The sequence below is a fragment of the Notamacropus eugenii genome, chromosome 5 (genome assembly GCF_028372415.1).
Source record: "Notamacropus eugenii isolate mMacEug1 chromosome 5, mMacEug1.pri_v2, whole genome shotgun sequence".
In the NCBI taxonomy this organism is placed as follows: Eukaryota; Metazoa; Chordata; class Mammalia; order Diprotodontia; family Macropodidae; genus Notamacropus; species Notamacropus eugenii.
The window spans coordinates 10,573,399-10,600,592 of NC_092876.1; the positions used below are offsets into that span (position 1 = coordinate 10,573,399).

The window sequence follows — 27,194 nt, forward strand, 5'->3', positions numbered from 1 at the left end:
ATATTCATTAAAGAAATTGGTGTATAACTTCATTCTCTGCTTTGGCTCTTCCTGGTGTAGGTATCAGAACCATATTTGTGTCACAAAAAGAATTTGGGAGGACTCCTTCTTCCCCAATTTTCCCAAATAGTCTATATAATATTGGAATTAATTCTTCTTTAAATATTTGATAGAAATCACTTGTAAATCCCTCTGGTCATGGAGAGTTTTTCCTAGGGAGTTCATTGATGGCTTCTTTAAGTTCTTTTTCTGAGACAATGTTATTTAAGTATTCAACTTCTTCTTCCGTTAATCTGAGCAATCTAAAAGAATCATTCATCTCATTTAGATTGTTGAAATTATAAACATACAGTTAGGCAAAGTAATTTCTAGTCATTGTTTTAATTTCCTCCTCATTGGAAGTCAGTTCACCCTTTTCATTCCATCAGTCATAACCACTTTTTCAATAGACTTTTTACGGGTCATGAGACCTGCAATAGGTCATCAACTCCAAGTCATCACAGAAGGGACTTTCCAAAGGTCATAAGACATTTTCAACAATATCACAGGGCATTCCAAAAGTAGTAATGCCCAAGTATTTGACTCACAGTATCCCAGGGTCTAAAGAAGTTGTGGGTTTGAAGGAAAGTTTACAAGAGAAAGGATGGTACTGATTCATAAGTTTGAAGGAATATTGCACCAGCAAATAAAGCTTATTACAGAACTGGTGGGATCGTATAGCAGTTATATTCTTCTTAGGTTTCTTCCTAACACTATGGGTCTAATTGATAAATCAGTTGCAAGTAATGTGATCATCAGTATATAGTGATTCATAATTCTCATCCTTACAATGTTGACATTCATAATTAACTGAAATAATCATATTTTTCTTAATAAGCAAACATAGTCCTTGATATCCATCAAATCACAATAACCTGGATAAATGCTGATTAATTTCAACGGAGATCTCAAAATTATCATCTCCAGTCCCCCTGCTGTACTTTTGCAGATCATTCACTTGACTAGCGGGCAATACTCTATGGGCAGTGCAAAATCCCAGTAAGGAAAGCTCTCTACTGAAGCACAAGTGTCTCAAAAATCCATTGGGGGAAGTTCTCTTTGGTAAGTCTTCCAGGTAATATAATATTGAAGTGACCCAATATACTACTAGCCAACTTCCAATGTCCATTTAATATTCAGTTGAACTTCAGATGTCATATGGCTCACATATTCGTGCAGTTACTGAAAATGACTTGTCATGGATTGGCTCTCAGTTGACAGCAGTTTCGAAGGTGGAACTGCACAGAATTGTTGACCACCTGCAAAGGTTCCTCCTCATATTTCCAGTATAACTCTTACAAAACAGATCTTAGTACAATTTAGCATATATTATTTTGGTCTCATTATTTTCTCAACACTGCTGAGTTTAGTTATTGAGTACAGCTGTACCTAAAAATGAATAACCAAAGTAGTTATGGATATCAATAACTACTTTGGTATAAAAAAAGATCTAGGTTCATATTCAGGTAGAGATATTGAGATAATTTGTAAAAAGTCAATCTGACCCTTAAGCGTTTCACAATCCCCCAAAAATATCTTCAACAACCTTAACCAGGCACACAAAAATCAAATAAGAGAGAATGAGGAAAAATTGAGAAAAAAATAAAAGAGATTTAGGAAAATTATTAAAAGAAATTTAGTCAATTACAAAAGGAGATACAAAATCTTAAGGAAGAAAATAAAAAGGAATTCAAAAATCAAATAAGAAAGAAAAAGGAAAAATTGGAAAAAAATAAAAGCAATTTAAGAAAATTATGAAAAAGTCAATTAAAAATGAAATCCAGAGTCTTAAGAAAGAAAATAACCCTTCAAAGCTAGAATTGGACAAGAGAAATTGAATGACACTTAAGACACAAAGATACAATAAAACCAGAAAAAATAGAAGATATTCTGAAACATCTCATTAGGGAAAAACAATCTAGAGAACATATTGAGGAGAGATAGTATATGAATTTTCAGACTACCTGAAAGTTATAATTAAAAAATAATATGAATAAACTATTACTATTCATTATTATGAAATTATTAGGGAAAATTGTCCTGAAGCTCTAGAACAAGAAAGTAAAGTAGAACAGGAAAGAATCTACATATCACCACCTGAAAAAATTCCTAGGAGGAAAACTTACAGGAATGTCATAACCAAGTTACAAACTTCCAAGGTTAAAGGGAGAGTACTGCAAGCAACAAGAAAAACCAATTCAAAATACAGACAAACGATGGATCTTCCAAGACATAGCAGCTTCTACACTAAAAACAACAAAAACACAGGACCTGGAATATTGTATTTCAAAGAGTAAAAGAACTGGGGTTCCATCCCAGAATAACTAATCCGACAAAGTTAAGCATAATTCTGAATAGAAAAAAGTATATTTTATGAACTGAATGACTTTCAAGTATTTGAAGGAAAAAAGAGAACAGAACTCAATGGAAAATTTTATGTAAAAGATGCAAGAGAAATAAAAGGAAATAATTAAAGACCAATTATAAGGCACTGATAACAGTTAAACTATTTATGATATGTGAAAATGTTATCAAAATTATTAAATCATCATTACTAAGGTATTTTGGAAGAAATATTGTAGCTGAGTTGTATATGATAGGGTAATTGTAAAAACAAATGTTAGGAAAAGGTGAAAAGGAGCAATTAGAAGGAAAAGCTAATACAATGTAAGCAGGTGGTGGGTGAAGTCTGGCAGTGCTGGAAACTTATTCTCATCTGGGTTGAAGAGGAAACAAATTGTACATCTGAAGAGGTTTGGATATCTTCTGAACTTCTAGAGATGTGAAAAAACTGGGGAAATAGGGTGGAAGAAGGACTTTTAAAAGGGTGTATAGAATAAAATTCAATTGGTTAAAAAAAATTCAATAATGACCATATTCAAGACATTATTTATTATAGTCTATTGCTAATTTCAAAAATTATTATTTTATGAAAACCTCTGAAGATCTTTGAGTTTTCATCCTAGGTGAGTCCAAGCACAAAGTATGACCTGCTGGGTTGCTATATTTCCAAAGTACCTAGTGCAGTGAAGGGATAGAGGAATGAATGCTGTATCCAACTCAACTCAACAGGAATATAATACAACAGCCTGTTTGACCTCCCTGTCACCGATCTCTTGCCTTTCCAATCCAATTTCTGCCCAAATGCTGAATTGATTTTCCTAAAGCATCAACCTGACCACATCATTCTGTCAACCTCAATGACTCCCTAAAACCTCAATAATGAAATACAAACTCTTCAATTTGGTTCTTAAAAATCTTCCCAATTTGACTCCATACTATCTTCCTAACTTAATACTCATAATGGTTATCTATTTGAAGTAGGTTCAGCCAATCTGCTTTTAAAAAAGATTCCTCACACAGTAAGCTATATTGTTCATAAGTCCCCCCAAGTTTGAAATGTTCTCTCTCCTCACTTGCTAGAATTACTATTTTGCTTCAAGGCTCAGCTCAAGTGCCACCTTCTCCATGAAGCCATTCCAGGATGCCCCAATAGACTCTCCCAAAAAATTCCCTTGGATTTATTTTTGTGCATGCTGTCTCTCCTTATAGGATATCAGCCCCTTCAGGATTCTTTATCTTTACATTCCCTGCACCTAACACAAGTATTAGCAAAGATCAAGTCCTCAATAAATGGTTCTTTGATTTTTGCTTCTTAAATTTATTATTTATTTTTACATTCATTTAAAAAAATTTTTAGTTCTGAATTCTGTCACTCACACACTTCAACAATCTATTATAAAGGTGAGGTGTGCTATTGATTGGATATGTGAAACTATAAAAAGAAATACTGCAATATTCGTTATATTACCAAAAAACTAAGGCCAAAAAGTGTAAGAAATGTTTCAATCTGAACTCAGAGTTCACCAGTTCTCACTCATTTTTCATCAGAAGTCTTTCAATACTGTCCTGGATCATTATATTGACCAGAATATGTAAGCCTTTCACAATTGATCATTGCACAACAATACTCTTATTATATACAATGTTCTGGCTCTGCTGAATTTATTTTGTATTAGTTCATATATCTTCCTTAATTTTTCTAAAACAATACTTTTCATTCTTTTTTGTCACAATTAGGTATTAAAACTTGTTCAGTAACTTACAACAAATGGAAATCACTTCAATTTCCAATTCTCCATTGTTTAGTTGTTTCAGCTGTGTCTGACTCCTCATGACCCTATTTAGAGTTTTCTTGACAAAGATACTGAAGTGGTTTTCCATTTTCTTCTCCAGCTTATTTTTACAAATTAGGAAATGAGACAAATAGAGTTAAAGTGACTTGCCCAGGGTAACAAAGCTAGTAAGTGTCTGAGGTCAGATTAAATGCAGATCTTCCTGTCTCCAGACTGGCACAGTATTTACTACACTACTTAGCTGCTCCCTGCATTATAGGCTGGCCCCTCCAAGTCTTTGCCAACATAAAAACAGCTATTATATATAATTTTTGCATAGAGATCCTTTTCTTTTTTTATTTCATGTCTTTGGGGGAACAACCCAATAATGTAATATGATATGATTGATATGATATGACATGATATAATTAATATAATATAATATAATATAATGTACTGTGATGTAATGTAATGTAATGTGATATAGTATAGTACAGTATAATATAATATAATAATATAATACATGAATAAAGGGGTACGTGCAGTTTTACAACTTTTAAAGATTAGTTACAAGTTGCTCTCTAGAATGTTTGAATCAGTTCACAATTCCACTGACAGTGAAATAATGTCCCAATTTTCCCACATCTTCTCCAACATTTATCACTTTCCTTTTTTGTAATTTTAGCCAATGTGATAGGTGTGAGGTGGTACCTCAGAATTGTTTTCATTTGCACTTGCCTAATCAATAGTGATTCTGGAGCATTTTTCATAATAAGAGGTAGCTTTGTTTTCTTCATATGAAAATTGCCTGTTCATATCCTTTGATCATTCATCAGTTGGGAATGACTTGGATTTTCCTCAGTTTTATATATATTTGAGAAATTAGGCCTTGATTAGAAACACTTGCTAAAACTTTTATCCAAGCTTTTGGTTTTCACTCTAATATTGTTAACATTGGCTTTGTGAAAATCTTTTTAATTTAATACAATCAAAATTATCCATTTTACATCTCAGAATACTTTCTCTTTTGTTTGGTCATAATTTCTTTCCTGATCCTTACATGTGACAGTAAAATTATGACATGCTCTCTATATTTACTTATGTTATCATGCAGTATGTTTAAATCATGTACCCATTTAATCATGTTTTGGTATATGGTGTAAGATATTGGTCTCTAACTAGTTTCTGCCAGACTGTTTTCCAGTTTTCTCAGTAGTTTTGTCAAATAGTGAATTCTCATCCCCAAAGCTGGGGTCTATAGATTTATCAAACATTATATTAATATGGTCATTTACTACTGTGTATTGTCTCCTAATCTATTCTAATGAACACCTAGATTGTTTTGATGATCACCATTTTTTAATATGATTTGAGATCTAGCACTGCTAGGTCATCTTCCTTGTCATTTGTTTCATTAATACCCTTGATATTCTTTTTTTTAATTTTAAATTTATTTATTTAACTTTAAACATACATTTTCACAAAATTTTGGGTTCCAAATTTTCTCCCCATTTGTCCCCTCCCCCACCCCAAAACACCGAGCATTCTAATTGCCCCTATCACCAATCTGCCCTCCCTTCTAACATCCCTCCCTTCCCTTGTCCCCATCTTCTCTTTTGTTCTGTAGGGCCAGATAAATTTCTATACCCTATTACCTGTATTTCTTATTTTCTAGTAGCAAGAACAGTACTCGACAGTTGTTCCTAAAATTTTGAGTTCCAACTTCTCTTCATCCCTCCCTCCCCACCCATTCCCTTTGGGAAGGCAAGCAATTTGATATAGGCCAGATCTGTGTAGTTTTGCAAATGACTTCCATAATAGTCATGTTGTGTAAGAATAACTATATTTCACTCTATCCTATCCTGCCCCCCATTGCTTCTATTCTCTCTTTAGATCCTGTCCCTCCCCAAGCGTGTTGACTTCAAATTGCTCCGTCCTCCCCATGCCCTCCCTTCCATCATCCCCCCCACCCTGCTTATCCCCTTCTCCCCCACTTTCCTGTATTGTAAGATATGTTTTCATGTCAAAATGAGTGTGTATTTTATTCCTTCCTTTAGTGGAATGTGATGAGAGTAAACTTCATGTTTTTCTCTCACCTCCCCTCTTTTTCCCTCCACTAAAAAGTCTTTTGCTTTCCTCTTTTAAGAGAGATAATTTGCCCCATTCCATTTCTCCCTTTCTCCTCCCAATATATTTCTCTCTCACTGCTTAATTTCATTTTTTTAAGATATGATCCCATCCTATTCAATTTACTCTGTGCTCTCTGTCTCTGTGTGTGTGTGCATGCGTGTGTGTGTGTGTGTGTGTGTGTGTGTGTGTGTGTGTAATCCCACCAACTGAATCCCACCAACTGAACTGATCAGTACCCACATACTGAAAAGTTTCAAGAGTTACAAATATTGTCTTTCCATGTAGGAATGTAAATAGTTCAACCTTAGTAAGTCCCTTATGACTTCTCTTTGCTATTTGTCTTTTCATGCTTCTCTTCATTCTTGTGTTTGAAAGTCAAATTTTCTTTTCAGCTCTGGTCTTTTCATCAAGAATGCTTGAAAGTCCTCTATTTCATTGAAAGACCATTTTTTCCCCTGAAATATTATACTCAGTCTTGCTGGGTAGGTGATTCTTGGTTTTAGACCTAGTTCCTTTGACTTCTGGAATATCATATTCCATGCCCTTTGATCCCTTAATGTAGAAGCTGCTAGATCTTATATTATCCTGATAGTATTTCCACAATATTTGAATTGTTTCTTTCTAGCTGCTTGCAATATTTTCTCCTTGACCTGGGAACTCTGGAATTTGGCCACAATGTTCCTAGGAGTTTCTCTTTTTGGATCTCCTTCAGGAGGTGATCGGTGGATTCCTTGAATACTTCTTTTGCCCTCTGGTTCTAGAATATCAGGGCAGTTTTCCTTGATAATTTCATGAAAGATGGTGTCTAGGCTCTTTTTTTGATCATGGTTTTTAGGTAGTCCCATAATTTTTAAATTGTCTTTCCTGGATCTATTTTCCAGGTCAGTTGTTTTTCCAATGAGATATTTCACATTATCTTCCATTTTTTCATTCTTTTGGTTTTGTTTTGCAATTTCCTGGTTTCTTATAAAGTCATTAGCTTCCATCTGCTCCATTATAATTTTTAAAGAACTATTTTCTTCAGTGAGCTTTTGAACCTCCTTTTCCATTTGGCTAATTCTGCTTTTTAAAGCATTCTTCTCCTCATTGGCTTTTTGAACCTCTTTTGCCAATTGAGTTAGCCTATTTTTCAAGGTGTTATTTTCTTCAGCATTTTTTGGGGTATGCTTTAGCAAGGTGTTGACCTGTTTTTCATGCTTTTCTTGCATCTCTCTCATTTCTCTTCCCAGTTTTTCCTCCACCTCTCTAACTTGATTTTCAAAATCCTTTTTGAACTCTTCCATGGCCTGAGCCCATTGAATATTTATTTTGGGTGTTTGGGATACAGAAGCCTTGACTTCTATTTCTTTCCCTGATGGTAAGCATCATTCTTCCTCATCCCAAAGGGTGGGAGGAGATATCTATTCACCAAGAAAGTAACCTTCTATGGTCTTATCTTTTTTTCCCTTTTCTGGGAATTTTCCCAGCCAGTTATTTGACTTCTGAATTTCCTCTCCACACCCACCTTGCCTCTCATACTGTCCACCTAGTGCTTGGGGGCTAAGATTCAAATGCTGCTTCCCAGCCTCAGGACTTTGGGCGGGGGTGGGGCTGCTATACAGTGTGAGATTAAGTTCAGGTGCTCAGGTGGGGGCACGGCCACCACGAGGGGCACAGTTCCCTCAGGGGGTTTGTGCAGAGACCTTCATCAATGGATCCAAGCTCCTGCCTGCTTTGGGAGCCCCTGTCTGCTGCTGCCTCTGCTGCTGCCTCCCGAGGGGGCCTGAGTTATGGAGACACCCCACTCCCCTCTCAGCAAGCTGAAAAGACCCTCTCCCTGACCTTTGGGGCCTGTGGGTGGAGAGACCTGCACAGATGATGGAGATTCCATCCCTGAAGCCTGCTCCGATCTGCTCCCCTCGGTGCCACGTGGCCAAGGCAGGGCTGGGCTCTGCTCTGAGTCTGGTGCGCAGCAGACAGACCTTTCATGTCAGTTTTTCATGTCTCTCTGGAACAGAAATCTCCTCCACTCCATTGTTTTGTGGTTTCTGTTGCTCCAGAATTTGTTGGGAGTTCTTCTTTACAGGTATTTTATGAGCTGTGGGTTAGGAGCTAGCATATGTGTATCTTTCTACTCCACCATCTTGGCTCCTCCCTACCCTTGATATTCTTGTCCTTTGTTCCTCCAGATGAATTTTGTTATTCTTCCTTCTAGCTCTATAAAATAATTTTTGCTGGTCTAATTGGAATGACACTAAGTAAATCAATTTTAGCAGAATTGGAATTTTTTTTTTTATTGTATGGGCTCAACCTACCCAAGAGCAATGGATATTTTTCCAAATATGACTTCATTTGTGTGAAAAGTGTTTTGTAAGTGTATCCACGAAGATCCTGGTTGTGCCTTAGCAAGTGGATTGCCTAGTATTTTATATTGTCTACAGTCATTTAAAATGGAATTTCTCTTTCTATCACTTGCTGCTGGGATTTATGCAAAATTATTTTATATCCTGCACTTTGATAAAGCTGTTAATAATTTCAAGTAGTCATTTAGTTGATTCTCTAGGATTCTCTAATGATATCATCATCCTACTGTCTACAAAAAGTGATAGTCTTGTTTCCTTATTGACTGTTCTGCTTGATTCAGTTCCTTTTTCTCCTGTAATTCCTGTAACTTACATTTTTAGTGCAATATTGAATAATAATGGGCATCCTTACTTGACTTTTACTCTTATTCAAGAGACTTTTAGTATAAACCCATTACAGATGATAGTTGCTGATGACTTTAGATAGATATTCCTTATCATCTGAAGGAGAACTCCTCCTCCCCTGCAACCACAAGCACTAGTTCTCCTCATTACCCTGGAATTATGACCTGAAAGGGTGACCAAGAAGTGTATTTGAATGATGGCACCCAATGCCACAAAAGTTCCCCTCTAATGTCTTTCTGATCAGTAGTCTGAGACCCTTACCATCTTTGGGATGAGAGCTCCTGAAGCATCTGCTGCTGCTGTTGCAGCTACCCTCTAAGCCCATTTCTGGTATAGCTGTAGCATGCATCATATCCTAGGCTGACAACAACCCCAGTGTCACCGACTTCTCCTGTTCACTTTATATGTTGCCTTGAGTTGGCAAAATATCTCACCCCAAACATTTACTGGCTCTGCTACTCTGAAACTTGAGGCATTTTTTTAAAGTTTTTATGGAATAATGTTGGGAGTCTTTAATTGAATTGTTCTCTGTACTCTACCATCGTGAATACTTGATAAAAGTTTGGTAATTGAGTACTGTGTGAATTTCCCTGTATTAGATTTTAATGTTATAAATTTTTTAAAAGAATTGTCATGAAAGAAAGGTACCAAATTTCAATTAAAAATTTCTCTTTTCTAAAAGAATTACATCAAGAATATCTTTAAACATTCTTAACCTGTATCATTAACTCTCATATAGCAGGACAGCTTCTACTCTGCAGCACAGAGGCAGGCCCTGATTCACTTCCTTCTCTTGTCCCTACCTAGAACCTCCAGGCTGTGTGCACTGATCACTGTGGATCTGGATTCAGGAAAATTCCTTGGGAGGGAAAGCCTGTCTGTTGCTTTGACTGTGCCCAGTGCCCAGATGGAGAGATTTCCAACAAGATTGGTAAGTGTCTGAACGTAGGACTGAAGTTGCAAACCTAGGAGACTGGAAGAATGGGGATGTTCCTGATAGAAACAAGAAAGGCCAAAAAATGTAGTGCATTTTGGTGTGACCTGGAACCTCAGGATTGCTCTCATTTTTACAGTTCTTTGGCATTTCATGATGCCATTATTTTCCCTCATCTGTTAAATAGTTTTTATTTCTTCCTCTGTGAATTAGGTGCTCATACAATTTAATCACTAATCCATTGGGGAGAGGTCTCCTTTTTCTATCAGCTCCTTCTGTATCACTAACAGACACACCTTGGTCTAACCCATCTTTACAAAAACAGGACTTCACATGACCCCACCATCTCCTCAAGCTATCATTCTATATCTCTTACTTTTCATTGATAAGCTACTGCTTCTAATTTTGCTCATTAATATCAGGCTTCTGATCCCACTGCACTATTGCAGCTGCTTTCTTCAAGATCAGCAATGGTTCCACCTGCTATTTCCAATGTTTTTTCTTCTTCAATCCTAATCTTTCTTATCTTTCTGCAGCTTTGGATAGTTGAAACCTACCCCCAACCTTGGTCTTTCATGACTGTGACAGTCTCTTTTTCTTAGTTAACCTCTTAATCTGCCTAGCTTCTCCTTTTCAAACTCTTGTTGACTTCAATCAATTAAGCCAGCAAGTATTAAGTACTTGAGATACACTAAGGATAATGTTAGGCACTTCGGAAAATACTTACTGGCTTCAAGTGCCTGGTGGGTTTACAGTCCCTCTCTAATCCCACCAGTACAGGAATCCTGAAAGGCCTATTTTGGTATGTCTCTTCTTTCAATACACTCTTCCTTAGGGCTCTTATCAGTTCCCATAAGTTCAAGGCCAATTTAAATTCCAATGATTTCCAGATCTCTTTCTTCATCACTAATTACTGCTCTGAATTCTAGCCCTTCATTGGCACTAGTCTGTAGGATATCTCTTTCAGAATGTCCTTTGACATCTGAAAATCAGCATGTTCAAAATGGATCGCTTTATCTTTCTTCTAATTGGCCACTTGTCCAATCTTCCCTTTTCCTCTGGAGGGCACCACTTTCCTCTCTGCCACCAAATTTCATGCACTCACAGTTACTGTTTTTAATCACTCCAATATTTTTGGAAAATGAAGTTTTACTAATTTCTCCTTTTATGGCCAGGCCCTAAAGCTTTCTCTAACGTCCCTTAGTATCCCTACCTAAAGAGTCATCCTATATAATGAATAATTTTTTGCAAAAAAGATTACTGAAGGAAAAAGAAAGTGAAAAAGTCATCATAACTGATCAGTACATTAACAAAGTTTGAAAATATGTGCAATACACACCACTTGTGCACCTCCAAACTTTGGAAAAGAATGGGATGGTGGCATTTTCTTTCACCTCTTTTTTTCATGTCATAGGTGCTTTAATTTTGAAATGGTCACTTTTTATTTTTTGTTTCTTTCCATTTATCTAATTGTAGTTACTGTGTATGTTTACTTTATATCAGTTCCTGTTGATCTTTCCATACTTCTCTATATTCCTCACCAGTATCATTTCTTTTGTTTTTCAAAATTTGTTTCATTGGTGTTTTTTTATATAATTATACTTTCACCCAGTACTGGTCTAATTCCCCCTCCAAAAGAGCCAAATTATAGAAAAGTATTTAAAACCAAAAAAGAGAAAAAAAGGGGGAAATGATCAGAATAAGTTATCAACATATCTAAAAAGGTCTGTAAAATATATGAAATGGACTTCCTTATCTGACATAGGGGTGCAATAAGGGAATGACTTCTCATTGGAATGACTTCTCAGTGTCCTCTTGGACATTGTCTTAAGATCATCAAAATATAACCACTCCCAGGTCTTGCCTAATTAGACGACATTTATGACCTCTGATGATGATAGGGTTCAGAGGGGACACATGTATTGTCTCATATTACACTATAACCAGTTTATCCTTGTTTAGTTCTCATATCATTTGTGTTTCTTTTTGCATTTTATTTTTTCTCTTAATTCTTAAGTTATAACTTCAAAGTTTCTACACAGTCTTTAAAGGTCCACTTGTTTCCCCATAGGATGATACTCAGTTGTGCAGAAATGTGAAGTCCAGTGTCTTTTTTATGATCATGGCACTCAGATACTCTAATGATTCTTGAATGTTTTCTTCTTCACCTATTCTCTACATCAGTTATTTTTTGCTCTGAGATACATAACATTTTCATTTTTTTTTTAGTTTTTTGACTTGGTTTTAAGACTTCTTCTTGCCAATGGAATCATAGATATCTATTTGGTCAACTGTAATTACCAGACTAGTTCTTGCTAGAACAAGGTTTTGTACCTCTTACACCAAGCTGTTAATTATCTTTCCAATTCTTTCTTCCATAGCTCTCATTTGTTTTCCAATGTTTTTCCCTCTACAGTCCTACTTTATTTATTTTATAAAAAATTAACTCTTTTAAAAATGATTGCTTGATCTCTTCCAGGAATTCTAGTTGAAATTGTTCCAACCTCTCCAATATTGACTATTTTGATCTGTTGTCACACCTGCCAATACACAGAGGGTGAGGCAAACCTCGGGGCTTTTCTTTGAGGTTTGCTTGGAGATATTTTGGAGACATTCTGTTCTTTGAGGCATTGTGTTGTTTTCCTGTTACCAGCTTGGAAACAAATCTTTTATTTCTTGATCATTCTTCTAGCACAACTCCCTAACTTTGGATTTGTTGTTGAGATTATGCTCTTTATACTTCAGGAGAGGACGCTGGGTCTGGTCCTATTGTTGCTTTGGGGGGTATTGAGTATTAGGTTATTCTAGATCCTCAGGAAAAGACCACCTACAGGACCTGTAAACTTTCAAAGTGTTCATATCCAAACCTGATCCTTGTCCAGATGGACTGAACACCAAAAGTCCCTGATTTAGATTTCAGTCTGAGCAAGAGAAGACTGCAATTCAACATAGCCACAATCAGTCAGCTGGGAAGTTCTATTGGTTCCGAGTAACAGAAAAACAGGCTACACTTTAGGCTAGATCTATCACCCTGGTTAATCTTCTCTATGCTTCAGAATAGGCTAGAAGTTGGAATGGTAACCCTGCTTTGCTCCTGCATTTGGAGTGACAGTGATGCAAAATTTATTCCTATGATATGGGAACCAATGATATTACCTTGGAATGCCACCCCCTGGGTCTAGGTTACTTTCTCCCCACTACTCTGAAGCTGTCTTGTACCTCAGTAATTGTTGGTGAAGCTGCCAATTGGCACCTATAGATTTTGCACAGATCTGCACTAAGGGTTTAGGAGTGTTATGGAATGGGCCTGGGAGTTCCTCTTGCCACAGTTTCCAGACTCTTCTTACACACTGCAATGTTATACATGGTGCATTTTTAACTAGATATCATACCCAGTGTCTGTCTACTGATCTCCTGTTCCTCATTCTATGCCAACGTCAGAAAAAAAATGATTCTTTGTGACTTTTTCCTAGCTTATTACTTTAGGTTTCAGCCTATTGCATTTTCCAGACATTTTTGAATTGGTTTGGAACAGGAATGGGTAGAGCTCAGCTGTAGTGCTTTCTCCTGTTTCTCCATATTCCACATTCATCATTTAATATAGAATACCATTGTTTTATTATGTTAAGATGCCAACGTTTGTTTAGCTATTTCTCAGTCAATGGGCATCTATCTACTTTGTTCCCAATTCTTTGCTACCACAAAAAGTGCTGCTAGAAATCTTTTGATGTATACGAAAACTTTCTATTATTGGCCCCCTTGGAGGATATAGTGCCAATATGGTATTCACAACAGCTACAATGGCCAGGAATATCCCAGCAGGATTCTGAATTGCAAAATACAATAGCCTGTCCATATTGAAGACAGAACCAAAACATTTATTCAGATACCAAAAAGCCAAATCCATCAGAGTGATAAAAATCTATACACAAAGCAAGGTAGAAAACAACATCATCTCCAAGACTTCCCCCTTCTAGACTTCCCACAAACCAGTTACATTAAACAAAGCACAAGGAGACTCCCTTAAACAAAATCACAAACAAACCTTTTCACTCACGCTAGCCAGCTTCTTGCTTACCTGCATCCTTCCTAGTTCTGACTAGACTCGGATCAATCTCCTCTTAGCTCTACTCTAGCTCTGCCTCTTCCTATTCCACCCTTCCTGTTCTACCCATTCACCAAACTCCTTCTATCACAGACTCCATGAGACTCAGACTTCCCTGTGACCAAGGCCGGTCACACGGTTCTATTAACAAATGAGAAATATCTTTCCATTTAAATTACCATGACAGGGTATAAGCATGGTAATGAGATCTCTGGGTCAGACAGTTTGGACATTTACTGACTTTATTTGCATAATTTTAACTGATTTTCCAAAATGGTTGTGCACATTTATAGTTCTATCAGCAATGCACTAGTGTGTCGTACTTCCAACAATTTCTCCAACATTGACTATTCCCCTCTTTTGAAGCTGTTGTCAATTTGCAGGGGGTTAGGTGAAACTTAGGGTCATTAATGATTTTTGTTTTACTCATAATTATTGATTTACTGCATCTTTCCTATAGTCATTAATAGTTTGCAACACTTTTAAGAACTGATCATTCCTATCCTTTGACCACTCATTTATATGGGAATGTATTTTAGATATGTGTATGTGAGAATGTGAGGGTGTATGGAAATACATGTGTACATAGATTGTGTGTATATACACACATATATGACTGCATTTATGTATATATGTACACACTTGTATGTTCATATGTGTATATATAATACGTATAGATATTTATTCTGTGTTTATGCATGTGGATAATAAAGTCTGTCTGAGGTAGATATATGATGCTAAAATTTCTAAGATTAAGGAACACAGGAATCTGTCCTAGACACAACTCATGAGCAGGCTGATATCTGTGGCTTCTCGTGGTATTTTATGGCTTTGTCTATGGGCATTCACAAGTTAAATCTAAGTTCTGATTAGTGATTAATTATCTAATCTTAAGAAGAAATCAAGCTATCAGACTCAACATCATTAGCAATTGTTTGACACTTTTTAACAAAATTTTGGACATGTGTTATTAACAGGTATTTCCAAATTTTAAGAGATAAACATAGAATTCCATAAATGTATTAAGCAACTTTTATTGCTTAGTAGACTTCAAATGATGTGCAAAAAGCTGGGGATACAACCGATAAAAAGAGTCATTAATAGTTGTTTACCAGATCAAGGCAGGCACACACACACACACACACACACACACACACATCCACTCATCATTACCAAACTATGCCCTTTAGGTGCTTATCTTATTAGGAAAAAGCAGCTTACATAACAACTAATCAGTCACAAAATGGAAGCTTAAAACAGGTTAGAGGTGTTCATGCTCGGTTAATTTGCTTATTTCCACTACACCACTTAAACCTCATCAAATTTCATCATCTACCTTGTTATTCCAGATCTTGAATTTTTGCATTTTATTATTTTGTTGAGTTCATTATATTACTTTGATAATTTGATTGGCATAGTACTACAACTGACAAATTAACTTAAGGTCATCATGTTCATTGTGATGTCATAGTCCATCCATGAACAGTAAATATTCTTCTAGTTTTCAAAGCTATTCTTAATTTCTGGGCATTATGCTTGATGATTTCCTGGTGTTTTAAATAAACCATCGGGTTATTAGCAAATGACAATAGTTTTCTTTTCTCTTTACTTCATTTTACACACTTCATTTCTTTCCCTTATGACAGGGCTATTGCTAGAGGTGCTAGAAGGATAAAAACCAATAAGGAAGAGAGTGGGCATCTTTGCTTTCATCCTATATTTTTGGGGAAAGGTGCGAGCATAATCCTATTACATAGGATGCCTGATTTAGGTTTTAGATATCTACTTTATGTTAATAAAACACCTTTCTCTATCTATACTTTGAACAAGTTTTTATTTAAAGATCATATACCCATTCTATTCATGAGATGTAATGTATTCAAAACTGAGTAAATCAAATGAGATTTGATGAGGGCAAGAGAACAACCTTCTGTAGGATTTCATTCCCCTTGCCTTCCTCTGTACTTCCAGAAAGAAATCTCTTCATAGATTCCCTGTTGTTATTATTCATACTGTTATTTTATCCATCCCCTTCTATCCATGGATGTGACCATGATTCTAGCTCAGACTTTTCTCACCTCTTACCCTGTCTTGGTAAACTATTGTGATTGTTCTTCCTTTTATCCCTTTTGACTTTACCTCTCCAAAGCTGCTAAACTAGTCAAGTTTAGTTCCTTAACTTTCAAAGTTGCCTTACACTTCAGAGCCAGCCTACTCCTCAGGCTTGATGTCATATTAGTCTGTTTCATGAGATCTCCTTTCCATCAAAACTGGACTGTTGTTGTAACCCCAATTTCATTTTCCATCCCTTGCCTCTGAGAGTTTGCACAAGCTTGGGCTTCATGCCTACTTCCCATTTATATCAATTGGCATCTGCATCTTCCTTCCCAGTTCATGCAATCTGACTTTTACTAAAGCTTCCCCAGTTGGTTCTCTTGCCCTCATCTAATCACCATGATTTTGCTCAATTGTGTAAATCTTAGATCACCAGGAAAATGAACACAAGATCCTTGAGGGCAGGGACTTTTGTGCCTTTTAAATTTGTTTCCCTACTGCCTATCACAAGGTAGCAGATATAGTGGATTCTTGAAACATGCTTTGTTGTTGTTGTTGTTGTGAACTGCAGATATGGACAACTGTGTGAAGTGCCCAGAAGATCAATATCCAAACAGAAACAAAGAGCAGTGTCTCCCAAAAGTAATCACCTTCCTAAGTGTCCAAGAATCTTTGGGATGGACTCTGACCTGCATAGCTCTCTCTTTCTCTCTCCTCACTGTTCTGATCCTCATTATCTTTGTGAAGCATCAAGATACTGCCATAGTCAAAGCCAACAACAGGGTTCTCAGCTACACTCTTCTCATCTCTCTCATCTTTTGCTTCCTCTGTTCTTTGCTTTTCATTGGCCGTCCAACCACAGTAACCTGCCTTCTTCAGCAGACAACATTTGGAGTCGTGTTCACAGTGGCAGTTTCCTCTATTTTGGCCAAAACCATCATGGTGGTTCTGGCTTTTAAGGCCACAAGACCAGACAGCAGGATGAGGATGTGGGTGCAACCTAAGGTGTCCAATTATCTTGTCCTCCTTTGCTCTGTGATCCAAGTGGTTATCTGTGCGACCTGGGTGGGAACCTCACCTCCCTTCTTAGGTACAGACACTCACTCTGAACCTGGACACATCATCATTGAGTGTAAGGAGGGCTCTGCCATTGCCTTCTACTGTGTCCTGGGCTACATGGGCATCCTGTCCTTGGGCAGCTTCATGGTGGCTTTCCTGGGCAGAAACCTTCCTGATGCCTTCAATGAAGCCAAGTTCATCACCTTCAGCATGCTGGTCTTCTGCAGTGTTTGGATCTCTTTCCTCCCCACATACCAGAGTTCCAAGGGGAAGGCCATGGTGGCTGTGAAAGTTTTTGCCATCTTGGCCTCCAGTGCTGGGTTACTGGGCTGCATCTTTTTCCCCAAGTGCTATGTGATCCTGCTAAGGCCAGAGAGGAAGACTCTGGAATGGTTAAGAAATAAAGCAGATTGCAGAACCAGGAACTTGACCCCAGAGGCTCTTCCAGGGACTTGAGAAATATTGGATAAAACATCTAAATCAGCTGTGAATAGCTTTAATTTTACATCCTGGTGAAGCACCTTATCCACTTGTACTGGTAAAGTCCTCTTTCCAACCCTGCCCACTGCTCTTAATGGAAGTGAGACTTTCAGATCCACACACTATGCTGTACTATGTCACCACTCTGTAACAATTTCTTCATGTCAATCCTAGAAATGCATAGTCCCAAGGTGGCAATGAGAAGTGAGAATGGCTTGCATTCTGTTTCTCCTTGACATTGAGTTGCTTTGTTAATTCGCTATCTCATTTCTCAAAATGATCCTTATGTTAGGATTCAGATACTCTCAGTATTCAATCTCAGACAAGTCACAAACTATATATACAGTTCTTTCTTACTCATTGTTTCATTCTTGGTAATGACTCCAAGAAGATAAGCTGTCATATTGAGGCTGTGTGTATTTGTCCCTCCTTGCCAAAGAAGACCATGCCGTCAGAGAAATGATGACAAGACTTGTGCTTGACTTTGTTTTGAGCGTGGGACGGCTGTGCAGGTCACCAGCCTCACTTCTCCTCCAGAGCCATCTGAATCAACTGACCAGATATTCATCAGGATGGCTGGAGATGACCCAGGTTGAGGCAATTGGTGTTAAGTGACTTGTCCAAGGTCACACAGCTAGTGAGTGTTAAGTGTCTGAGGTGAGATTTGAACTCAGGTCCTCCTGACTCCTGCACTGGTGCTCTATTCACTGCACCAACTAGCTGCCCTGACTTCTCATTGAATAATGTGATTAAAGAAGATCTTCCCCACCCATTGCTGGGCTTCATTAGGGGAATTGTTTTGTAGGAGAGTTCCAAGTACCTTTTGTTTTTTCTACTGAAGCACTGGGTCAGAGGGTCATGTCCTCTGGTTCTGAAAAGCAAATAAATATTCTGAGGGTTAGGGTTTAATTTGGGGCTTAATTTTTGGAAGAAGGTTTGTGTGCCTGATGAGAGACTCCACACCCACACACTGACCACCCTCTTCAACCTGTTCTTGGCCCTTGAAATGAACCCTGTGCCCCTGTTCAGCAGGAAGTAGCTACTCATGACAATGACCTTCACCCCTTTTCTGAAAGATTTTTCCTGTCTAGTGGTTGAGTGGGGAAATGATGTGGATGCAAATGGTGCTCTCAGGGTTAAAATTAATATTAAGGGTTGTTTTTCCAGTACTTTGTAAGGCCCCTTCTGAGCTGGAGGATGTCTTAAAGTCTCTTCCCCCTCTCCTATTGTCTTTGCTTATCAGTATTATAAAAGCACCTCTGGCCTTCTAACACATTATTTATAGACTATATATAACATACATCCCATGTATATTGGAGCCCTGCTTCCACATCCCATTCCTATGGGAAGTAGGAGCTACTTTGCTCCCTTGGAAAGCAGTACTTATGACCTATTCTCTGCCTCTAATGTGAAGTAAAACCCACTGGGACTCTGCCTCATGGAGAGCAAGCCCACTTGGGTGCATCACACCAATACATGCTGTTTTGTTTTGTTTTTTTACTTAGAGACTGGGTGACTGAATTCTTTCAGGACAATAAGACCACATATGTATTCCTCATCATTTCAGGTAGCATACAAATATTCTTGGGGTGCAAAGGCTATAGAGAAGGTATAAGTGAATTCTTTCACACCCAAACCACTCTCAAAAATCTGACCTCAAAAGCAGAAATATTAAATGCATCCTTTTCAGACCATAATACAAGAAATGTTACATTCCAGAAAGTGGCATGAAAATGTAAGTTAAAATTAATTGAATACTAAATAATCTAATCCTAAAGAAAAGAGTAGGTGAAAAAACACATCACAGAAACATTAATTTCATCAAAGAGAATGACTACAATGTGAAAACATACCAAAATTTATGGGATATAGCCAAAGCAGTCATTAGGGTAAAATGTATGTCTCCAAACCCTCACATTAATAAAATTAAATTTAAAAATCCCTAATTAAACAACAAAATGGAAATCGTTAAAATCAAGGATCCTGAAAATGCTTGCAACCAGTTATGGTGACCAATGGTTTGGACTTCCTCAGATTCTCATCTTCAAGAAATTCCAGCCTGCAAATGAAAGGAGACTTAGCAATTTGGGGATTTTTAGAGAAAAGGAACTAGGAAAGAACAGAAATTTGCACTTCAGTACCTTTGTACTATTTTTAAAAATCCTACTGAGATCAGTTTGTAGTCTATGGCTCTGTATTGTCTATATCTCTTATTCTTATCACTTGTGCCTAAAAAAACTGTGTTTCATTGAGAGAACCTCTCTATGTGGGGCTGAATACCTAGGTAGGACTAGGATTCTTCCAAACCCAGTTTCCCTTCACCTTATTTTCTACAAGCAAATAATCAAGAGAACTCTAAATCTGATTGTCATCCTGTTGTTTGTGGTTACTATATTGCCTTGACTATCCTTCCTGTCTTAATTTTCTGTTTGATTTCTAAGTTAAAACTCAAGTACTTAGCAGGATTCTCTCTACTAATGGTATAAATAAAGCTGATGTATGCCTCAATTCTGATTTGAGTCAGTTTTCATTATGAAATTACTATAGTCCCTTCTGAAATAATGACATAATTCTAACATAAGTGGAGTAGTCAGTGGTCATTTTTGGGCCATGATGGCTTAGGGTGAATGTAAAGAGTAATTGTTTTTCTTTTGGCCAGAAACCCTAAGCTTCTTCCCCTCTCAGTCTGATTTTTCTTTCTTTCTTAATTTCCTATTTTTTTTCTTTCTTTCTCTTTTTATACTAAAGAGGCCATTCCTTGGCTCACTTCTTAAACAGTCCTAATAAATGAATGGATGTTGTCACAGTCAAAGTGAGAACTGGGCAAGACTTAGTTTAAAAAGCCAAGGTCTCCCATTGCATCCTAGGGCATTTCTAGTCACCTTGATCTATATCAGGCCACTGAACCCAGATGGCTCTGGAGGAGAAAGTAAAACTGGGGACTTTGTACAGTCTTCCCTTACTTAAAGCTAATTCACTTGCAAGTCAAAGCATCATCTTCCTGATGTCATGTTTCTCTTCCAGAAAAAAGAATGAACCACATTGATATCCTCTATGTTCACTAGCCAGATAATGGGATATTTCCTACATGAGTAGAGTGGTTAATAGTCATTATTGGATGGATTTGTTGGACTTCCATTGGGAAACTGAAAAAAAAAATCACAGGAAGGACCAGTTTGTCTAAGTCTGTACTTATTGACTTCAGAAAAACCTAGAAAAACTTATATGAACTGATGCAAAGTAAAGTGAGCAGAAGCAGGAGGACACTGTACACAGAAACAGCTACATTGTGTGATGACTGTCTTTCATAGACTTGGCTCATCTCAGCAATGCAAGGATCTAAAGCAAATCCTAAAGACTCATGATGGAAAACGTTGTTCACAACTATGGAGACTGAATGCAGATCAGAGCATACTATCTGATCTCTTTTTTTCTGTTGTTTTGTTCTGGTCCTTCTTTCTCATGATTCCTTCCATTGGTTCTGACGGGGTGCTTGAGTGCTTGAGCTTGGACCATGATTTCAAGATCATATTTCTCCCTAGCCTCAAACTACTATCCCTGACAGTTTTCTCCCCAGCCAAAGGACACTATGCCTAGCGATAACAACTGAGGGGACCCCAGTAAGACAAACTTCCTTTCCCCATTACAAGACCAAGGTAATCTCTGAAGAAATTATCTTGTAAAAACAGGACTATCTTGTACCTGCAGAATTATCATATACAATCCAAAGGTCAAGCTACAGACATCAAGTACATCAACTCTCAAAGCTATCTTGTTACAGACCCAAAATAACAGACCAAAAATGCACCCTGAGAAAACCCTTCCCCTGGTTTAGACCATTGAATGACACATGTGAATGAGGTTATAGGTTATTACATAATTAGCATATCTGCCAGATAATCCACTACTTTTCCTATATAAGTTTTGGCATCATTCCTCTTAAGTTGCAAAATTCCTCAAGGAGCTCTGCCCACCATATTAACATTACAATAAACCTTTAAAATCTTGATTTAAAAAATGCTTGAGTCTTTGAATTCCTTCCAGATGACTCTCTCCTATACTCTAATCTCTGAGGGGTCCCTGAACCACTTAAAGTGCATGAGTTCTAATTATTTTTTACAACATTACTAATGTGAAAATTCACATATGATGAAATTATATGTAGAGAACCTATATCAGATTCCATGCCCTCTTACAAAGGAGAAAGCCAAAGAAAGGAGGGGGAGAAAATTGAAAACTCAAAAGCTTATACAACTGAATGCTGAAAACAAAAAATTAATAATTTTAAAAAGTTAATAGCCTAGGTGAATTAGAAGTTGTCACCTCAAAGAACTACAATAGACCATGAATTTGTAAACTTTTCAGAAATAAAATTGATGTTTTACTTGGCAAGATGACAAAATGTCTGTGCACCTTAGAAATTTCAATCTTGATCATGGAAAGAAAATAGAACTAGTCATTTTAATCCAATTGGAAAAATAAAACCCTGATTTTTGTCACTTATCAAAATATCCAGTATAGACCAAAATAAAAGCCTAGGATGTAGTAAAACATTGCAGAAAAGTTTGAGAAACCTTAAATTTTTATTTAGATAAATGGTAAATAGGAAGATTTCCCAAGTCTGAAAATTTAGGAAGTTATTTGTAGAAATTCTCCCTACTCCTCAGAAAGTCAAAGATAAAAAAACTTAATAAAATAAAAATCTTTTTCATTACTGTACACATGGCTCTCAATGCAAAAAAAATGATAGATGAAATGATTTTTCCATGTAAGACAAAACAAGAAATGCATTCAAATGGATTAGGATCATTGGATCAGCAATAAAACTTTGTTTTGGGTTCACATTTTTAATTCAAGTTACTGTTTTAGGTTGGTGTAATGTGCATTTATCCCATTGCAAATTTGAGAAATCATTGTGTCAGAAAAGGTGCTATTTTATAGCTTTCAACTTTTACTCTTTGGAGTCCTTTACCAAGCGTCCTTCTGGTCAAAAGTTGTCTCTCACATTCCAAAGGGTATACTGTGTTTACTCACAGCTAAGTTGCAACCCTCTGCACGTTCATTGTCTATGAAATTTTGCCAAACTTGGATTTTATGATCATGGTAAGATTTACTCTGTGAAGAAAAGGGATGGGGAAACTCCCTGGAAGGCATGTATGAATAAGAGTTCTTTGTGAATTCTACCTAAGAGTGGAGAAAATTATCCTCCTGAAGACTGAGTTTTCACAGAATGTCTCAGAGTTAAGACAGCTGGAGCCCTGTAGATAAACTTAGACTAGGATAAAAAATCCCTCTATACTCTTCCCAATAATGGTTGGCCAGCACCTTCCTGGAGACCGACAAAGAGTAGGAATTCACTGCAATCTGAAGCAGAACATGAAACTTTTATATAACTATGATGGTTACAAAACGTTCGTTTCTTCCACCAAACTTAAATTGCTTTCTGTCTACCTTCTATCCATTTGTCCTAGTTCAACTGTTTGTGGCCAAAAAACTGAAGTGAATTCCTCTCTTCTGATTGCCCTTCAAATAATTGTATTGGGTGGCCATGTTGAACCAAATACTCTCCAGACTCAGCCATGCCCATTTGGGGCAGCTGATTCTCATGAAAAAGAACTGGTGGTCCTTGGGCACCCTGCTGATCTGGGGATGAGATTATCACCATCCTTCCTACATTGTGGCTCCTAGAAATCAGAGTCACAGAATTTTTGAGTTGAAAGGTAACTCAGTAGTCACTGAGTTCAACCCAATAATGATTCAATCTCCCAAACACTAACCGAGGTGCAGGGAATACAAGGATAGAAATGATACAGTCAACAAGGACAAGCCTCCTATGTGCCAGACCCTGTGCCAACCAAGTCCAAGGCATAGAAAGAAAAGCCCAACTACAATCCTTTCCTTTAAGGAGATCACATTTCAATATGGGAGACATGTGAACAACTAGGTCAATACCAAATCTCTAGAGAAAGATGTAGTAAATAGAAGGGACCTTAGGAGGGGAAGACACTACCAGTGGGAGTGTTGGGAGTGGGGCCAGGAAAGGCTGCCTAGAGTAGGTCAATCTATAACCACTGATTAAGTGTCGACTGTAGCCACACAGTAGCCTAAGTGCTGGGAAAGGAAAGACCCAATTGAAAGACTATGGCCTCAAGGATCATCTGTTCTCTCAGGGAAAGTACATTGATTCCTAAAAATTAGCAGGATGGCTAAACTCAAGCAGACAGTAGGCATGTGGTTCAGGGAGCAGGGTAGAAGAGCTTAGGCCCAGGGTGAGTAGACTATTCATGTAACAGGCCTTGAAGAAGGGATTTTAGGGACTGATGGAGGAGATTGGCAGCCCCACTGATATCATCCCATTCTTCCCCACCTCTTTTGTCAGTGAATTGGGCCTGATCACACCTGATGCAATTCATGCCCTTTTCTGAGTCCTGGGAGCTCCACCTGTGTCAGCTGCACACAAGATTCCAGGGCTCAGCAAGTGGCCTGGAGGCAACAGGTTTCCTGATCATCATGAGAATTTGCTGTTCCTTTGGAGATTGAGATGCAGGTGCAGAACCCCAGGCAGAGATGCTCCCTAGAGCTCCTTCTTGACACCTGCACCTTCACCAACTTTCTTCCCATATTTCTTAGGTATATAAATGGCATCTGGCTCTAGCAGTTTAGCCCCTGAGCAGGAAATGGACTTCTGTTCTCTTGGCTGCTGTGTCAGAAATATACGGTGTCTGTGCATCTGTACAGAGAAGGCAGCTCTCAGATAAAGAACAATTTTCCCATTGAAGTTTAACTCAACCAGTGGCTGTGGACATCTTGCCTGCTCACAGGCTCAGAGTTGGGAGCACTGCTCAGGACACAGGCCCCAATGTTTTTCATGATGACCCTCTACTTCCTTCTGAACATACCTTATTCTTTAGTGAGGGAAGAAAAGTTCCCATGCTTTGAGCAAATCAGCCCACGAGTCCACAGAGATGGAGACCTGCTCATTGGGGGGTTTTTTCCCCTGTACTTAATGGCAGTGAAGAAATTCACAGGAGCTGAGCACCCACACAAGGCCTGTAATGCACACCAGTAAGTGGAGAGGTGTCTGGGCTTTCATTTTAGGAAACAGATGAGTAAACCTGAGGATTCAGCCCCCAGCTGATGGGGACATTTCCTATTCTCTTGTCTGTGACTCTTCTTGCATCTTTCTAATCTTTTATCTATCCTTAGAATCTGTAGATAATGGAGCCCAAGGCTTCAGATTCTCCTGACTCTTGGTCTCTGAATTCTGTCTGGGAGCTCAACCTGAGGGACTCCTTTACTCCACCCCTGAGCCCCAGTAAAGGCCCCAGCCAAGCAGTAGTAGTAAAAATGTTCTTGCTCTTTGCATTCCCACATTCACCAGGTTTGTCCTCACTCCTGCTTGACCACAGACACAGTTTGGTATCACTTCTGATCAGCACCACTAGGCCTGGCTTCTGGAAACAGCAGATGTTGGGGGGAATAGACAGGAAGTCTTTCAGTCTTCTCCCACTCTGCCTTCTGATGTTCCTTAGATGAAAGTTTGTGAGGTAAAAGTTCATGAGATGAAAGTCCCTGAGGCTGTGAGGTCTAGTCTGCTTCCTTTGGTGCCTACGATTTGTTCATTCAGTGGAAATGTCCTTATATTTGCACTTCACTCAGGCTAAAACTTGTCTCCTGGAGGTCCTGTCTTGTCTTAGCTTTCCAAAAGTGCTCTTAGGAGGAAAACTGCTTTACCCCCATACCTCAACCATTTCATCACAATTTTCTGTTTCTGCAAAAAATGTGGAAAGCCTAGAAACTTCTGACCTCTTCCACCATCTTCCCATAATACATTTAAAAAATACTTTCCCTCAGTTAGGACCCAGGAGGGGCCACTTTATTGCCATTTGAAACTTTCTAGTGGCCACTCAAGTCCAAGAAGAAGGAATACCCTATCCTTTACCTCATCATCTGGGACAAGATCCTTCTGTCTTCCCTGCTCTGACTGCCAGAGTATCTGTGCGGAAGAGGACGGAGGAAGCAGGTTAGCTAGCATGAGAAGCAGCAGCATCACTTTCGTCAGTGTTGGACTCAGAGGAAGGATGATCTGAGTTGAAATCTAAGCTCAGGCAATTATTATGTGTGATCTTGAGTTACAGTAATAATAGCAATGAGATTGTTGCTGTAATACACCACGTTGAAGTTTGCAGGGTTGTTTTATACCATCTTCAACTTTTGAAGCTTAGTTTCTTCATGTAAAAATGGGAATAGTAATAGTAGATATCTCTTAGAGGATTGTGACCATTAATGGCATAATGTATGCAAAAATGGGTTCTTTGTAACCTCAAGTTCTCATGGAAATGACAGCTTCAAAATAGAATTTTTTTCATTCTGTGAAGAGGAAGATTTGGGATGGGCACCCTCTTAGGGAATGGGCAAGTGTGCCACGTCATTAGATGTAACCAAGTAAAGGAATCCTTTATTTTAGTATTAGCATCTGTTGTCTTGCAGAGATCTTCCCCAGAAAAATGGACAGTCCAGAATTGCTCCTGTGTGTGCATGTATGTGTGCACATGTATTTGTGTGTGTATGTGCATGGGCACATGTGTTCGTGTGTGTATACGCTGCTGTGGGTGCAGGTGTGTATATGTTCTAGGCATTCCCAATGAAGCAGCAAACCAGGAACCTGAATCTCCAAGTGAATCTGACCAGAAAGGCCTTTCCGACAGGATACCATGCTGTTTAACAAATACTAAACAAATGCAGGTTGTGAATAACAGGTAAGGGTGAGCAATAGTGGATTTATGTGTCTCCTTTCATTTTAGTAGAGGAAATAAAGGAGACTTGCTTCCAATATCATCAGAGAATGCTGTGGGCAGAGTCCTCCACTAGTCAGGGCAGAGTAATTGTTCCATCAGATACTTCTTTCAGATCAATAACACTTGGAAATTGGGTTGGGTCCATGTGTGCTAAAGGGCAAAATCAAGGTAACTGGGCACCTGAAATTAGTCTTCTTATCATTGTTGCCCACTAAATGAGCTCCTGAAACAGGTTTTTGCCCAAAGTTCCCCCTTGAATCACAGCAGTAGGTCAGGTATGGTTCCTAACTGAACAATACCAGAAAAGATGATCTTGTGTAAGATACAAACCTAAGAAACTGAGGCTTCAGATAGACTGATATGCATAACAAGGGTTTCTACCTAACCTTGATGGGTTCAGGGAGCATGCTCTCTCCAATGGCTCTTTGCCTTCTTCTAGACTCAATCCCTCTTATAGTTTCCCTCAAATGAAAAAACTTCCAGAAACACTTTGTGGAATGAAACAGGTTGTTATGGGCAAGGAAGAGACACATTTGCAATGGCTCAGTTTTCCTTGGCAGGATTTCCCATAAGTGGTAACTATGGCCACTTGAGAGAAGACATTAAGCCAGAGGGTACATCTCCCTTCCCTGAACTACTAGGGTATATAGTACTATCAATGCAGCATTGAGCATGGTCTGCCTGTGAATATGTTCAATCATGTGTATATCTTCTGGATGAGATTGTGAGACTAAGGCCAGGAAAACACTCTTACTTGTACAGTGCATTTCACATAGTAACTGGTCATTTGTT

At 38.1% G+C, this 27,194-nt stretch overlaps 2 protein-coding genes across 2 annotated transcripts in view; both read left to right on the top strand.

The window, feature by feature from the left end:
* LOC140503316 (vomeronasal type-2 receptor 26-like) overlaps nucleotides 1-17,586 on the top strand; it is a 33,173-nt gene extending 15,587 nt beyond the window's left edge. The window contains 2 exon segments of the mRNA XM_072607197.1: nucleotides 9,779-9,902; nucleotides 16,637-17,586. Of these exon segments, the coding sequence (XP_072463298.1) occupies nucleotides 9,779-9,902; nucleotides 16,637-17,580 (1,068 nt within the window). The 3' untranslated portion in view covers nucleotides 17,581-17,586.
* Nucleotides 17,587-24,404: 6,818 nt separating this feature from the next.
* The window catches only part of LOC140503315 (vomeronasal type-2 receptor 26-like), a 37,509-nt gene continuing 34,719 nt past the window's right edge, over nucleotides 24,405-27,194 (top strand). The window contains exon 1 of the mRNA XM_072607195.1: nucleotides 24,405-24,669. Within this exon, the coding sequence (XP_072463296.1) occupies nucleotides 24,464-24,669 (206 nt within the window). The 5' untranslated portion in view covers nucleotides 24,405-24,463. The remainder of the gene's footprint in view (nucleotides 24,670-27,194) is intronic.